The 15,931-nt window shown below is 39.5% G+C and overlaps 1 protein-coding gene across 1 annotated transcript in view; it reads right to left on the bottom strand.

Annotated features, from left to right (window-relative positions):
- megf6b (multiple EGF-like-domains 6b) overlaps positions 1-15,931 on the bottom strand; it is a 62,437-nt gene that overhangs the window by 17,690 nt on the left and 28,816 nt on the right. Inside the window, exons 5-8 of the mRNA XM_038696185.1 lie at positions 12,566-12,688; positions 5,665-5,787; positions 1,037-1,162; positions 180-302 (exon numbers count right to left, since the gene is read on the bottom strand). Of these exons, the coding sequence (XP_038552113.1) occupies positions 180-302; positions 1,037-1,162; positions 5,665-5,787; positions 12,566-12,688 (495 nt within the window). The remainder of the gene's footprint in view (positions 1-179; positions 303-1,036; positions 1,163-5,664; positions 5,788-12,565; positions 12,689-15,931) is intronic.

The following is a 15,931-nucleotide window of genomic DNA, read 5'->3' as shown; positions in this document are numbered from 1 at the left end:
ATAACATGACATAATGCAGTTTTAAAATAAACTTTTTTTATTGTTAGAAATAGCGTTTTGATAAAAAGTACAGGTGATTGCTGTTTTGTGGTGGATTCGTGAGAGTTGCAGAGTGCCTACTACTACTCAACACTCTTAACTACATTTGTAATGACTATAATGTCACACGGTGAATTTACCTTCACAGGTTTTCTTGTCTTCAGCGAGGATGTAACCAACTTTACAGTTGCAGTGAGCTTTGCCACCATCAACTCGACACTCGTGCATACAGCCTCCATTCTGATCTGCACAGGGATTCAGCACTGCAACACAAAAGGCACACACACATAAGCATAAATCCACTGGTGTTAATCATGCGGGGAACACATCTGGTTCAGGAGTGGGGAAAACTGTAAAAACTGACATCTTAAAGCAGAGCATATCGAGAGCTTTAAATTTACACTGCCACTCGGCACCTCCAACTCATCTCTTTAATGTTCACTCTACATAGTTGTCTGTCTGTCTGTCTGTCTGTGTGTTTAACTTGTGTAAGCCTGTCCAGCATCTGGAATGAGAACCTTCAGCTTTGCAAAAATTAGAGGAAGCTGTTCACAGCCAACAATTACAAAGTAAAAGCATCTAAAAGACAGTAATTCAAAATACATTTATGTATAATTTCCCACCCCCAGAGAACCGTACTCAACTACACGGCCTCAGAGATTGGAGAGAAGACATCAAAATACTAATTTGAGAAAACACAATAAAAGGAGACTGCTGTGATTCACTCTAATTGAATATCTCATCATATGGATGACAGTAAATTTTGCTCCAGAACAGACATCCTGTCAGATAATTACAACTGGCAGCAGATGCAGGCAATGTGTTTTTAAAGTTGCGATCAAATCTCCAGCATCACACCTTCATAATCTTCCAAAGCACTCAGTTTTATTGGCACTCTTTCCTCAGTCACCCATCCATTTATTATTCCTCCTTTCTGCTTTGTGCAGAGTGTTCATGTGTATTTAGTGTTGCCTTACACCAGATTTTGGCCACTCACGTTTACAATGCTTGCCGTCCTCTGCCAGCGCGTAATTTGGCTTGCAGCGACAGCGGAAATGGGCTGCAGACTGCTGCACACAGTAATGTTCACATCCTCCGTTGCTGATGGCACATGAATGGACAGCTAAAAAGGCCAGAAAAAAGTAAGTGACATGACAGATGGCCAGAGAAACTTAAATGAAGGGACAGAAAGACAGGCAGGGACTGGGTGATAAATGAGCGATCATGAGATAATAAATCCAAACTGCAGATTCCTGTTAGTCTTTCTGACTTTCAGTTTGACCGCAGTGTCACATCTACAGGATTATTTCTCAGCGAGGTCATGACTGCTGTACTGACATTCCTACAGATTTGACTGGCAGGACCTCTGCGGTGGACAACCCTCGTCCATTGATGAGACTGAGGAAAGAGCCAGCTCAATCATCTTCCCTTGTCTGTTTTTTTTCTTCTAGCACATAGATGAAATCGGCCTGGACTCGACTCGATCCCTTCAGAGAAAACAACGGTTCCAACAGCCCGGCGTTTTTCATACTTGAAGGCTGGAGTCAAGATCCATCCATCACAAGTACACGTCAAACTGCAGAGTGCTCTCCAGCTCAAATATTATTCAGCCACACGCTAAGTGTGTGGGATACATCTGACCTCTGCTGGCAGATCGAGAACTGGATAAGATCAACAGAGCGGAGATTGAATTGATTTGAGGACATCTGCTTGTCTTTTTCTCCCTATGATTCTGTACTGTCTTTTATCCACTATGTATGTGCTTATGCTATGAATAGTGCAAACATGAAAAACATGTATTCACTTCTTATATGGAAAGAAAAATTTCAGAGTTGATTTCAGTATTTGATCTATTTGTGAACATGAACACATTTTTCAGCTCGTCTCTGCGCAGTTTTAAAATTCAACTGTAAGCAGATGGATATGCAGTCTCACAGATAAACTTCACCTAAGAGTCAGCCCAGATGTGCACTATGATTACTAGCGCAATCAGTCATTTCTTCATGCAACAGCTGTCACACAAGGGCCTCTCAGGGACAGTTGGGTCCCAGCTATAGTACTGCTCTGCTCTACAGTATAAGACAATGAAACTACTTTCGCTTTATGAAGCCAAGAAACACACGATTTCCACTCTAAATGTCACAGCACTGTTTACATTCCTGACTGCAGAAACTAGGGCCAGGTTTATACTCCTTTCTCTATCAGCTATTTCTGAAAAACCCAAACCTAAAGTATCTAGTGTGACAGAAACAACATACAGGTTACTGTGTCGACTCTGCAGAGGTCAAGAGTGACAGGATAACATTCAAGGAGGGAAGCTTACGTGAGAGTTCAAATAACACACTAGCAGAATTTAATGGTGGGAAAGGCTGGAAACATAACTAAACAAAAGTAGCTCAACGTTACGGCTAAACTGATAAATCAACCCACATTTTTCTACATTCTCTAATAATAATTGTGTCACTTTGTTTAATTTTAAGTACTTATTATTTTCGCAACTTTATCTTTGTCATAGAGCGAACTCTTCATTCACTGTGAGCTACAACTCTCTAGGTCTAGACAAAAAAAATCTCAGCACAAGGTCCATTTAGTACCTGTTCTGGAGCTTTCTATTGAATCATGCAAGCTTCCTCTTCATCAGATGGTGTTTGCCCAGTTGTCATAGAAATGTAGACGTTCAAATGTCCATTTTTCTGAGCACTTTAAAGTAAGACTATGTAACTTTTACTGAACAAAAGCCACTATGACCACAAGTGGAAATTACATATTATTATTATTACATTATATTAAGAAATTATATTTACTTAATTATTCAGAAAAACCATACCACATAATACATGAAGTTTACAAAGGCATTGGCTGGTGACGGTCAAGGCTCCTCTGACTTTGCATGCAAATCTTACCAAAATGTCTTGTGCAATGTTTTTAATGGGCATTTAGCATGTGTATAGTACAAATTACACATGTGTGCACAGTGGCCAAACACTATCCAAAAAACACCTTTTTAAAATGCAAATTCGGAAAGTATTCATTATTGGTCAATTGATAGGCACACGGTCTTGTTATATATCACCATTAGTGGTAATAAGAAATACATGTTTTCCACCAAGGCAGTAAAATGTGAAGCTGCTGATCTGAGCTTCTCTGCTGTTACCGTTATTACCAATAATATTCAGAGCGCAGGAGAGAGAGTAACTACATGAAACTAATCCAACAACATAGTTTTTCTACCAGGGTAGTAAAGGTTTAGCTGTTTGACCTGAGCTTCCAGCTGTAAGCTACCATTTTATTGCCAATTAGTGATAAGCTGACTGTCTCATAACAGCAACAACATAAACGACAAAGCCAAAACAGAGCGCTGGAGTGAGAGTAACTACATGAAATTAATCCAACTACATATGTTACACCACAAGCCAAAGCCAGCGCTGGAGAATAAACCAATCCAACTAACTTTACATGAATTTTCTACCAGAACAGTAAAAGTTTAGCTGGCTGATGCTTCTGTGCTCTAAGCCAACGTTCAGGTTTTATTGCCAAGTAACGTTACTGATCAGCTGATTGTCTCGCTAATGTAACCAGCAAAGCCAACCCACAGGCTGGAGAATAAGTAGGTGACATGAAATTAATGCAACTACATATTTCATACCACTGACAGGGGAAACACCTCACCTCTCTCTGTGATTATGGCCAGCTTCAAGCTAAAACTATCAAACAACAGCTTTCATTTGCGTCGCTAAAGTCTGACAAACTTAAGTTAATTAACGTTACCTGTCCAGCAGAAAACAGACAATTTCAGCACCACTTTGAAAACATCTTTCCCACATTATAGCCTTCCATCTGGGAAAATTCACAACATCCGTCATTTCTGCCGTCAGCGGTCTGCATCTGTCCCGGTCTGGCTTCATGGTATAAAGATACACAGGCTGTCGGCTCTCCTGCTAAATAACACGTGTGCTCCTTCATTTGTCCAAATGTCACTTCTCTTCTTACTTCTAATAAACCAGAAGACTTTTCAGAGACTGCATATTATTATTATTATTATTATTATTATTATCATCATCATCATCATTATCATCATCATCATCATTATTCCCTCTTCTTCTTCTATGGACGCATTTAATGTAGTGACGGGCGTCTACACTGCCGGAATTATACAGCAGAAGAAGAACGCTGTGATGACAAAACGTGCCGTTTATCCCTTGTCGTCTATGGTAGAAACATGAGGACAAAATACTGCGACCTCCATAGAAGGGGGTGCCCGCGGTTATGTAGTTGCTCATTCTAAAGTAATAAAAACATAATGGTTCATTATGTAAGGTCTTTATACACCACTGAAAACATAGTTATGGATATTATATTGCATTTCTGTCATTAGATCCCCAGAAATATTTCACACTGAACCTTTAAGGACTTCTCATCCATGTCAGCTGAAGTTCTTGGATGTGCAAGTCAAAGCCCACTTAGATTAGAAAGAAAGAAAAAAGGAACCGTTTCTAAACCCAGAGAACAGGATCCACAGATATTAATATTTTTAATGCATTTGCACCTGTTAATATATTGAAAAGAAACAGTCAAAATATACTGCTTTATTGTAATGTTGTATTACAAAGTGTGTTGTGCAGTCTAGAGCTAAAACATCAGTTATCAGGTGCATATTGTGCCTTCACTAAGAGGAGACAGTGGACAGATGACAGGAAACAGGGACAGAGAGACAAGTGTAATCCGATTTACAAATATTTTGATAATCAAGTAACTGTGTAAGACATTTTTGAAGCAACATTGCCAAAAAATCCCCAAGTTCCAGCTTCTCATTTGTGAGGATTTGCTGCTTTACTTTGTCTTTGTCTTGTCTGAACTGAATATCTTTGGGTTTTGGACTATTGGTGAAAAAAACAAGCAATTTAATGATACTTTTGACTACAGGAATTCTAGGACATTTCATAGGACAACCAATAATCAATAAAGTAATCAGCACATTAATGGATAAATAAAATTGTAGTTAGTTTGCTGCCTTAGTACAAATGTTCTCCAAGTCATGCTGGGGTTGATTCACTCACAGAAAACTACTTCAAAAAACAGCTTTCTACGAGACATCTACTGAAGGGAAAGAAAAAAGTAATGGAATAATAATGGAATAACAAACTGGACTCAGTGTGGCTTTACCAGCAAATGTTATTTGAATCATCTCACAATAGGGTTTCTGTCCGAATCAAAGTGGTCATCGACTGCAACATCATGAATGTGGTTTACGTGATTAATTGTCCATGTCAAAAAGCATATGTGGCTAAACTTCAATGAAATAATGACCACACACTCACAGTAAAGAACATCCAGCCGATTAGTTCTTCCAGAACAGTGTTTCATTGTTTATGTGAGTTTTTAACAAGTGGGACCACACTATAAAGAGGAAGCTTTGGAGGCATTTATACTGATTTATATTTCTAATCAGATTATAGGAAGGATAGGACCTCAAATCATGTTGTAGTCAGCTGTGTTACTTGATGTTATGTTTTTAAACTTTGTGTATCACTTTCACACTTTTTTTATATAATTACAAATTTCCTGTCAGCAGAATTATTTCAGTGCGCAGAGTAAGCACTACCAGAAAGCTGTAATGTTTCTTACCGAGGCAGGTGCGGCCGTCCACGTGCAAGCGAGAGCCTGGGTAGCATTCACAGTGGTAGGAGCCCCTGGTGTTAACACATCTGTGCTGGCAGCCTCCATTGTGGACCTGGCACTCATCAATATCTGTAGGGAAGGAGGGAGAAAAGACACAGACAGAAGCAGGCAGGAGGAGAAAGACGGGATAGAAATGAGTGCAATTTGACTAAATCCTCTCATTATGAGAAAAAAAAAATGGTCACAAGAATAAAGCCCAGATGAGCTTCCAAGCTGCGTGAGGAATTTTACGCCGTATTTAGGATAAAGACGCTCTCCAAGAAGAAAGGAGATGCTGGATGAGAAGGGAAAGTATTCTACAAGTGCACTGCAGCTCAAACAAACAAATTCCCCCATGTGGTAACAACTACTGAACATTTAAAGCCAAATTTAAATTCCTTTGCTTCTTGTCAAAGTCCCTTGGGTGCAGCAAACATATGGAAACTTAAATCAGAGGATGCAAAACATACACATTCCTCTCAGCCGAGCGTTGAGATTATAAACAAATACAAGAAGGGGGTTCTTCATCTGAGAAAGTGGTGGTGAGCAAAAACAGGAGTGCCTCGCTGTGTGACCGGATTTCAAATGAAACAAGCCGTGATCCTAAACATTTCTCATTTCAGGGGTCAAAGACTAATAAATTGTTTTCCCTCAGTAGACCCCCTGTGAGATCTGAGCTGATTTACGAAGCCCTTCTCTGTTTGGAATTCCGCTAACAGCTCATCTGCCACCAGACTTCAGGAAAATGAGGACGTGAAGTCAAACCTCCAGGCCAGTGACAAGTTACCTGAGTGCTTCAACATTACTAAAAGTAGCACAGTGGGGTTATTGTAAATGTTGCTGACTGAAACAAGTGACGTGACGCATTAGAAAGGTGAGTATGAATGTCTTTTGGCTGCTGTATAAGGTCTATAAAAACAGCTAACACATCATAAAACACTATTAGCCAACGCCAAGTTAAATGTCTGGTTGAGAAATGTGTTGTTCAGTATAGCCCTGACTACAGCTATTTTCAGGAATAAACTATTTCAAGAATTCAGACAAATTCCTGTAAAAAGGAGTTGGTTTTATAAACTGGTTGAGTATTATAATTTACTAAGGAGAATTTTACTTTTTTCTTTTAGTGTTGTTTAGTACAAACTCTGGAAACACTGACTTTCCCACCACAGACCACACAGTTAGATTGTTTCCGGACACAGTTGTAAAGAATACATTAAACAATTTCATATTAATAAACCCCATAAATAATAAAAAAAAATAGACATTGTGCCCTTACTGGGAAAAACAATTTGCATATACATACACACTGTCGCCTTTCTACGCTACACCTCAGCACAGTTTCTTACCACAGTCCGAAGAGATGAATGTGAATGTAAGTGTGATATGTTATCTAAATGTGTCAGCCCTGTGACGGACCGGCAACTTGCAGAGTGCCTCTCACCCAATGTGAGCTGGGACGGCTAGCCTGCACAGAATAACCGGTATAGTCTCATGTTGCTAATGTGTATCTCCTTTTTAACTGCCAAACTGAAGAACAATAACTGGGCCACACTGTGTCAAGATATTGCACAGTTACTTTTAATTACTGCTGTTTTTAAACACTTTTTACTTTTGTTTTTATTTTTCGTTTTTGTTGTATTTTATTTAACAAGATTGCTGTCATTGTAGTTTCTATTCTACAAGTGAAATAAATGTAGAATTATTTCACTTGTTTTCTCTGATCTTTATATTTGACAGATTTTACCTTTTGTAGTTTTATGTGCGATTTTAAATGGTTGTTTGTTTTCACTGTTGTTTTTGCGTGGACCCCAGAAAGACCAGCGTCTACGTTGCTGAAGCTAACGAATATCTAAATAAATCACATACCATCACCACCCTAGTGGCAGTAGAGATACAGACAACGGTATGCGGCTTAACCGTTAAGCTACCAGTGTACACTAAAAGATGCTGAAATGTTCCCTAGAGTACAGTTGAACTGCAGAGCTGAATTCTCTGTGGGCTCATCATTACAAGCGACTCCTTTCACATCACGCATACTGATTTGATCCATTGCTAATTTTAAAATATTGATTACAGCCGCATTAAGGTAGTACTTCTTGTGGCCAGTGGTTAAACGAATATGAATCTCAGAGTCTCTGTAACATAGGAAAAGAATTTGGCCTCCATAGTGCTCGTGTCATGCTGTGTGGGATGGAGGGAGCTGGACAATCTGAGCCTCATCGTGCACATTACATACCACCACATCACAGTCTTCATGATCCCGCAGTACACACAAACAGAATATGACCTGTGATTTACTCATAAATCAGGTCTTTACAAGCCCCAAAATACATCATCCGGGAATTTTGGAACATGGAGGAGGGAAGTGTCATAAATTATAAAACCTTAGTGGTTAATATGATGCATGAAACACTGATTCTACTAATAATAACAAGGATAGGATTAGGATAAGAACAAAAATGTATTGTACGAGCATAAAGGGACTAAAATCCACTTGCTTAATGGTTCCAGTAAAACCTGGCCAAGACAGCTAAATTATAGAAATATCCTTCAGCTGAACCCATCTACTCCCAATAATATCCCCCGGCATCTTCAAATATAGTGTTTGGGGCAGAAATTAGCTTTTAAACTTTCCTCTTCTTTGAATCTCTGCTGCCAAACTTCAGCTCCACTGCGTCCAGGAAAGCTGGCTGGAGCAGTCCTTTCGTTTTTCCATCCACGCTGCATGCTGTCTTTTGGTTTGGTTTTTCATGAAATGGATCCAGCGCTGTGGAGATGATGCTCCTCTGTCAACTGCAGCGCGCAGTCAGTGAATCCCCTCCAGCCTGGTTTCCACTTCCAGAACATGATCCCCTCCTCGAGCTTGGAGCCAAAGCCTCTGCAGCCATTGGCTTTTACAGTAGGAGCATTAATTCTCTGCCCGCAGCCACCTACAGCACGGTGTCGTCTTTATGGGAAACTATTTTGGTCCGTTTCCGAAAGGTGATTTGTTTATTGTGCGCAGAAGATAAATTATTTCTGTCAGTCTTGATTTATCTCCAAGAATGACATCTAAGTAACACAGCAGATCAGAGGGATTATCAGCATTATGGAAATGTTAAATGTAAAACGTGTTTCATCTTGTGCATTTAACCCAGAGCGCTGCAGTCCTGCCAAACATGAAAAGAAATATTCAATCATAATAGTGTATCTGGTTTCTAGCCCTGTTTGCGTTAGCATTACAAAGCTCCTCTCATGATTCATAGTTCATGTTTTCATGCGCTGTAATCTGTGTCGATAAAAGCAAACCTCCCCTGCTGCTCTGATCAGAGACAAAGTTATCGGGCAGTGCCAGATGGAGCGTACAGCAGACACATTATCAGTGGGACCGATTAGGCAGTCTGGCTGTGGAGAAGCATTAATACTCTCACTACTGTAATTAACTCCATGTATACACTAAGTCCTACTGTATATAAAAATGGTGAAGACATGTGCAACCAAAAATCTATTTATAATGCTTTGAGAAATGAGTGTGAATTCTGAAAAGACACATTTTTATTGTAAAATAAAAATGTCACCGATTCTCACTTGTTTAACAGTATAAACAGAATAAATATGTTCCTCTTAATGCCAGACCTGGAGTGGAAGTATTGAATCACTGCTATCACAGCTTCATCGTGCATTTCGGATGTGAAATCATCACTTACCTGCCGCCAGGTAGCCACGGTTGTAGCTATTATATCCATGGTATCCATGGTAACAGTGTGGCCTATAGCAAATCCTTCTATAGTAACTTTGTGGATAGTTTGCAGCAGATGTCAGACATGCCATCGCTTCAATTAACACCAAAAAGAAAATCCACCATCCTGATGAGAAAGCCATGGCCCAAAAGTGAAACGTAACTTCACGAAGAGGATTTAATAAAAAAAATAAATAAATAAAAGCTTACTGTAAAAAATTAAACAACGTAAACATTGTTTTTGTTAAGCACATTTGCAATGAAAATGTTGAATTAATGAGCAGTTCTCCAGGTGCTGAATCCTGGTCTGATGTAACACTGTTACTACTTGTTATTCGTTCTGCCTACTGATTTTTCTCTCCCCTCCTCCATCTCCCTCTCTCTTTCACCCTCCCATCTACTAAATGTCACATTAAAGATCCTCCCCCGCCTCCCCCCCCCCCTAAACTCTCTAACACTAAAAGGTGTATCCAGCACTGCAAGAACTACAAATTTTTATCCTGCATTTTACCAGCCAACCCTCAATCCCTCAATGATTTACTACATTTCACTACTGGGCCACTGTATTTAATGGTTGCTTCAAAGAATGTTATGTGATAAAAAAGTGAGATTTATGAGTGCACATCACTCGTTTTTTGAGTGTAAAGAATGTGAACAGACTAAAGGATGTGCTGTCTATATTTTTCTTTTGATATTGACATGCATAAAAAAAAACTGCCACCAAAGGAAAGCCAAATTTGATAAGTGCCAGAAATCAAATTCAGTATTTATAATCCAAACATCTGAGAAAGGAATGAGCCTTGCCGTGAAACCGTCTATTCATGGGCTAAGCATTGTGCGCTCTCATCTGTTGCCAACACATATACACAACAGCACTACAGCAGCAGGACCACGGCAGCATTTTATAGAGCTCATAAAGAGCAAAGCATGTCCATGGTCAACATCACTTCCATGTTTTGAACAGAAATGGACCTCGGAGACCTCTGCGGGATACAATGACCTTTCTTCTCAATAATGCACCTTAAAGCTTCTGTAACAAACACCTGCACAGTCATTACATCAGGCCGCGAGCATCTGAGGAGTACTCAAGCTCAGACAGACCGGCAGAAACTGATACAGATCGTTTTTTGTGACACTACACGCCATCTTAACCACAACTCTGCACACACGCCACACATAAAATGAATATTTGTGCAGACCTCAGAATCATGTGGACAATGATGGCAGCCAGGTGAAGAGGCAAGTAGCCTGCTCAAGCATGGAAGACAGATGATAGGCTCAGAGCCATAACTGTAAGATACCTTGCCAAAGTAAAAAAATCTAAATAAAATACCAGAAAAATCCAGGAGAGACCAACAGCAAGATGTTTGTCTTCCAAAAAAAAGACTCAAGAGTAACTAATACCTGTTGATTTTGGAAGATGTTACTTGCACACTCCTCCATCTCACTATTAAGACAGGTGCCAAGCACTGGCAGACCGTTACGCTCTTCTTGGTCCAAGCAGTAAAGTTCATTTGGCATGACGGCTAAAATGTTGACACTGCACTCAGCGTGACAGCAGTTACTGTTGGTTTCTTCAGTACCATTTGTATCAATGATGCTTATTCAAAATTGTAAAAATTCATAAATGAATAAAATGGAATTTGACCAGGAGCTTGGATCTAGGGAACTCTAAATTGTAAATTCAGTATGTTTTTTTGGGGTGGGGGTGAGGGTGGGGTTGCCACTAACAAAAGATGCGTTTGTTCGTTTCTTGCCCATGCCAGCACTAATAGCATATTAACATCCCATAGCAGATGTCTTTCATTAAAATAAATATAGCATGTTGCCAAGGACAGGATTCCCCAAAAGAATTAATGTGGTTGTGTACGATCCCCCGAACCATTTATTCTTAACAGCTAAATGAATGGATCTTCTCTCTCATGCGGAATCTGCCCAGCAGCCCTCCCATCTACAGTTGATCACTTTCTGCAGACGCAGCGCTATACATGCAATGCTAACTTAAACATCCTCAACATTCATCCAGCTTATTTTACCCCGATTAATACTTCTGCCAATTACAGACAATTACGACACTAATGCTGGGGGGAGGTAGCTGTTTTCCTTCAATTTCCACCAGTGGTGGAGGGCAGAGAGCTATGAAAGCCAGCTGTGACAACGTTTCCATCAACTCTCCTAATAACCGTGACCTGGATCGGATCTCTCACTGTTTCCTCCAGCAGACAGCCACACTGCAGAGCACTCCAGCGTCTCTCTTCTAGGCTTGGCTGCTGCACAGAGGAATCATTACTCTGATTAAACCAACCCACTCGCAGAGATTTCCTAATCAGGAACATCAAACTATGATGGAGCAAAAAGAAATCTCATGGGAAAGTATCGGGAAGAAGCGCAGTTCTGGTGAGCTGTGGTTTACAGATGCTCAGCCTCATGATAGACTAGTAGCACACTTCCTCTTATAACACCTCTAACCCCTAACCCTTCACATGCACTTCCTGTCGTCTTCTCATTTCTCCTTACAATTTTCTTGTATTAATTGCACTATTCATTAACTATTTCCCTAGATATTTACCCATACACGTGCCGTACACGCTTACAGCTCTTACTAGTATTTATTGCTGCTCTAGGCTAACTATTATCTAATGTCACTTGTAGATCTCCTACTTTATTAATGCTTTATTAATGCTTGTATGTTGTTCCTCAAATTTAAGGCGCTTTGGATAAAAGCGTCAAATGAATACATGCAATGGTAGCTGCACTTTCAGTAGGATCACCAAATTCGTTTGGATTCATCCTGTGGAAAGCATGAATGTCTGAACCAAATTTCAAGGCAATATCTCCACTAATTGTTAAAATATTTCGGTTGAGCTGCCATACCTAGAGCTACAATGCATGACTAAAAATATGTATAACAGTGTAGTGGGTGTTGAGTGGTGTAAGGTCACAAAGCCGGGTAAAAGAAATCTCAAATATAGTGAGTGTGAAATTTACACTCAACAACATTTTCAGTGTAGTGATGTGGATTTTCAGATCAGATGACATTTTGTCTGTACATTATGACAACCAGAACCCCAATATCTGGTATCCTATTACTGAAATTGAACTGATACACAACCCAGCTCCACAACAAAACATATATTGTAGAGGACTCACCTTGACAAGTTTTCCCATCTTCATTTAGTTTCAGTCCAGGAGGACACCTGCAGTAGAAACTTCCAATGGTGTTACAGCAGAGAGCCTCACATCCTCCGTTGGTCTCCTCACATTCATTCACATCTGATGTAGGGAAACAAGGACAAAGTTAATCCTGCAGTCATTAAAATTACGACCAAAGGCAGAAATGAAAGAGAACTAACTGTTGCGGTAAAACAGTCAAATGTGTTTAAAAAGCTTGGTGTTTTGGTGAAAACAGCATTGAGCTTTTTTTTTGAGTGGAAAATATTAAGAAAAAAATGTGTCTTCCCTTTCATGTCAGTCTGATTAAGTTTTAAATGTTTTCTGTGATTAAATTTGGATGTAGCTTTTAAAAGTGTGGAAAGTGCTCAAGTGCCTGGAAATTCATGAGAATTTCTGTGGGAAATTGTGCACCGTTTCCATCCCTAAACTCGACTTCTTGGTACCAACAACTATCATGGAAAATGTAAAAAAAAGGAACAATGCATAATATATCCAAAACGGGAACAAAATGTATGAAGTAATAAAGTTAGTGGGACAAAAGAAAACTAACATATTGTCCTCATAAACTATAAACTCCCTTCAACATGAACCAGGACTAGGCATTTGTCAATCATGCATAACCTCCAAAACACTTCAACAAGAAGTCACAGTTTTTCCATTTCATTTCCATCAGCTAAATATCCTGCAAAAGCTGTCATCAACTAAACTAGATAAAAATCTTACCCTCCAGTTCCCAAACTACACATAATGACTCGCATCAGATACAGGTGCTGACAGTTCATCATATACCATAATTTGAGCTGCAGAGCTTCTCCGTAATGAGGAGATATTAAAATTGAAAATGAAAGGAGTAATGTGTTAAGGGTTGTTCGATTCTTACTCTGCAGTTTCAGGACATATCTCCACATTGCCTGCATTACTGTTAAATTTCATTCATATGGGGGTTTGTCATGAGAGATTACACTCACAGTGTACTTTTAGACTTGATGACATGGGGCTGTTTCATTTGCCATGCCAGCCGAAGGAATCTTGGACTGAAAACTGAAAGCCATGGAGAAAATTAGGAGGGAGCATTCACTTGGCACTAATCAGCTTGTAAACTTTCTCCATGTCCATAAAACAGGAGAGTTACTGTACAGAGGAAGAGTACGAACGCTAAGAAAATTGCTTTAACATTTTCCCCCCTCTAGCAACTTTTGGTACACTGCAAATTACCAGCCAATTAAACTATTTCTCTCTCAGTTTACAACATCTGGAAATGGTCACAGCAAAAACACTGCACTATTTCTATTGACAAGTGTTTCAAAACTGTCATAAAACCTAAACACATACAACATGTAATGAAATGTTACCTTTACCTTCAAGAATTAATTTTACTATACTATGAAACATAATTCCTAATCAATTTATTACTCCAATCCTTCCTAGCAAGACTGGATAAATTGCAGCTAAAGATCCAATTTGGATGCTCGTTGATTTTTATTTGGGAATGACATCATAAGAGCTTGATTTAATGAGTCTGGGGGTGAGAGAGTGCCTGCCTTTTAGTACAGTTCATTTCACTTGCTAAATAAGCAACGTACTGACAGTGGGTTTGAAGAAAATTATGCAGAAACAACCAGACTAAAGCAGACAAGTGATGGTGACTGAGCAGAACGCGCCTTGAAGCCAAAGGCAGGATTAAAGACCCTGAGGGATCCTGTGGTGAGCATCTGCCTCATGAGTGCGTTTGTGTTGTGCTGAGTGTGAGGGCGTCTAGCCCACACTCTTTCCCCCCTGAGGCCACACACCTGTGTGGCAGCGTGAGCAGGGGTCTGCCCAAGGTCAGTGTCACACTCATCATTCTCCAAGTCTTTCTGCCCAGATAGCAAGCAGGAATGTTGAAGTGCTACAGGTCAGAATACGTAACGCAACATATTGTCTACAGACGATCAATAAAGTTAAATAAAGCATTTTGTTTAGAAAAAGATCCCCCCCCGGTCAGTTGTATTAAGTTTAGCCAAAGTCATGTTTAGAGGACAGAAGAAACTCATTAGAGGAAAGCCATGCGCACAGGCTTTATGTCTTAAAAATGGCAATGAACATTTGTTATGTACTTTTAGTTTGTTTGTATGGTATTAATATCTTATATTACAATGTCTTCAATTATACTGATGCACTTTTACAATGAGGACCACATTGGAAATCAATAAATAGTTCCAAAAATCTGCCATAAAAAACAAAAAAGAGAGATGAACCAGATTTTTGTTATATGTGGCTGCAACATGGAAAGATTACCTTTTCTAATCAGTATATATCTATGTACTAGTATAAGCTCATTTCAAAACAGAAAGATTCCCTGCCATAAAAAGCATTTTCTCTGAATGGTAAACTCAATGAACTCTGAATGAGCGAGTCTGGGGATTGGAGCAGAGGCTGTACCTTCACCTGACTCCAGGGTGCATTTCATCACCCTCACCCCTCATCAATCCGTCACCGAGCTGAACCTCCAGCAGAGTGATGAGACACATCTAAAAAAAACCATCAAAACAAGAGCTGTTGGCAAGGAGGGCGTTTAAAGATCAACGTCCAGTGAACATCAGATCACCAAGGTTTCTTCTCCTTGACCTGAGACTCTGGGGAGTTCAGATGCCTGAACCAAAGTAGTGTCTGCAGCCCCTAGGTCAGGGTCAAAGGCTAAAGCTCAGGGTCAAACCCATGTAGGGAGAGTTGCACATGATTATTCATTGTTAAAAATGTTCAACTATTTCGTTAATCTTTTAGTCTATGAAATATCTGCAAATAGTGATGTACTTTCAATTATTCAATTTAGTTGGGAAGACAAAGACAGATGAATGATCAGAATGCAAAGACAACGTGACGCAGAGGCATGAAAACACTATGAACCTATCATTTAACTAATCGCACTAAAAAGCTTATAATGTACTCTAAAAATCTATCAAAGAGGTGTTGATTTAACTGTATACTCATTTTGGAGCCTGTAGTTAGTGGTTTGGTATTTTATTGCAGAGTATTTAGGGTTTCCCGTAGTGCTGTATAACAGAGGTGGACCACCTTGCCTGAAACCAAGACTGCTCACATCATTAAGAACAAAAAAACATTTTTATGAAATAAAACGTTAACCTTTGGGAAAAGAGCAGAGACTCACACAGCAAATGACATGCATTTACTGGCTGTTTCTAATTTTCTTTTCTATTGTTTAATGAGGATAACAAACCTCAGAGTAAGTTATGAGCCAATACCAAATTGCTCAATGCTGTTATGTCTCCTTGTGAGTGAAATACAAAACAAAAACACATCCATAAAATGGGTAAAAACTCTATTCCAAAGCAATCAGGTAAA

Source organism: Micropterus salmoides, unplaced genomic scaffold (assembly GCF_014851395.1).
Source record: "Micropterus salmoides isolate LMB-PRFRI ecotype aquatic unplaced genomic scaffold, ASM1485139v1 Ms_hic_scaffold_4, whole genome shotgun sequence".
In the NCBI taxonomy this organism is placed as follows: Eukaryota; Metazoa; Chordata; class Actinopteri; order Centrarchiformes; family Centrarchidae; genus Micropterus; species Micropterus salmoides.
Note: the sequence above shows the minus strand (reverse complement) of the source record. Positions and strands in the feature narration are given on the sequence as shown.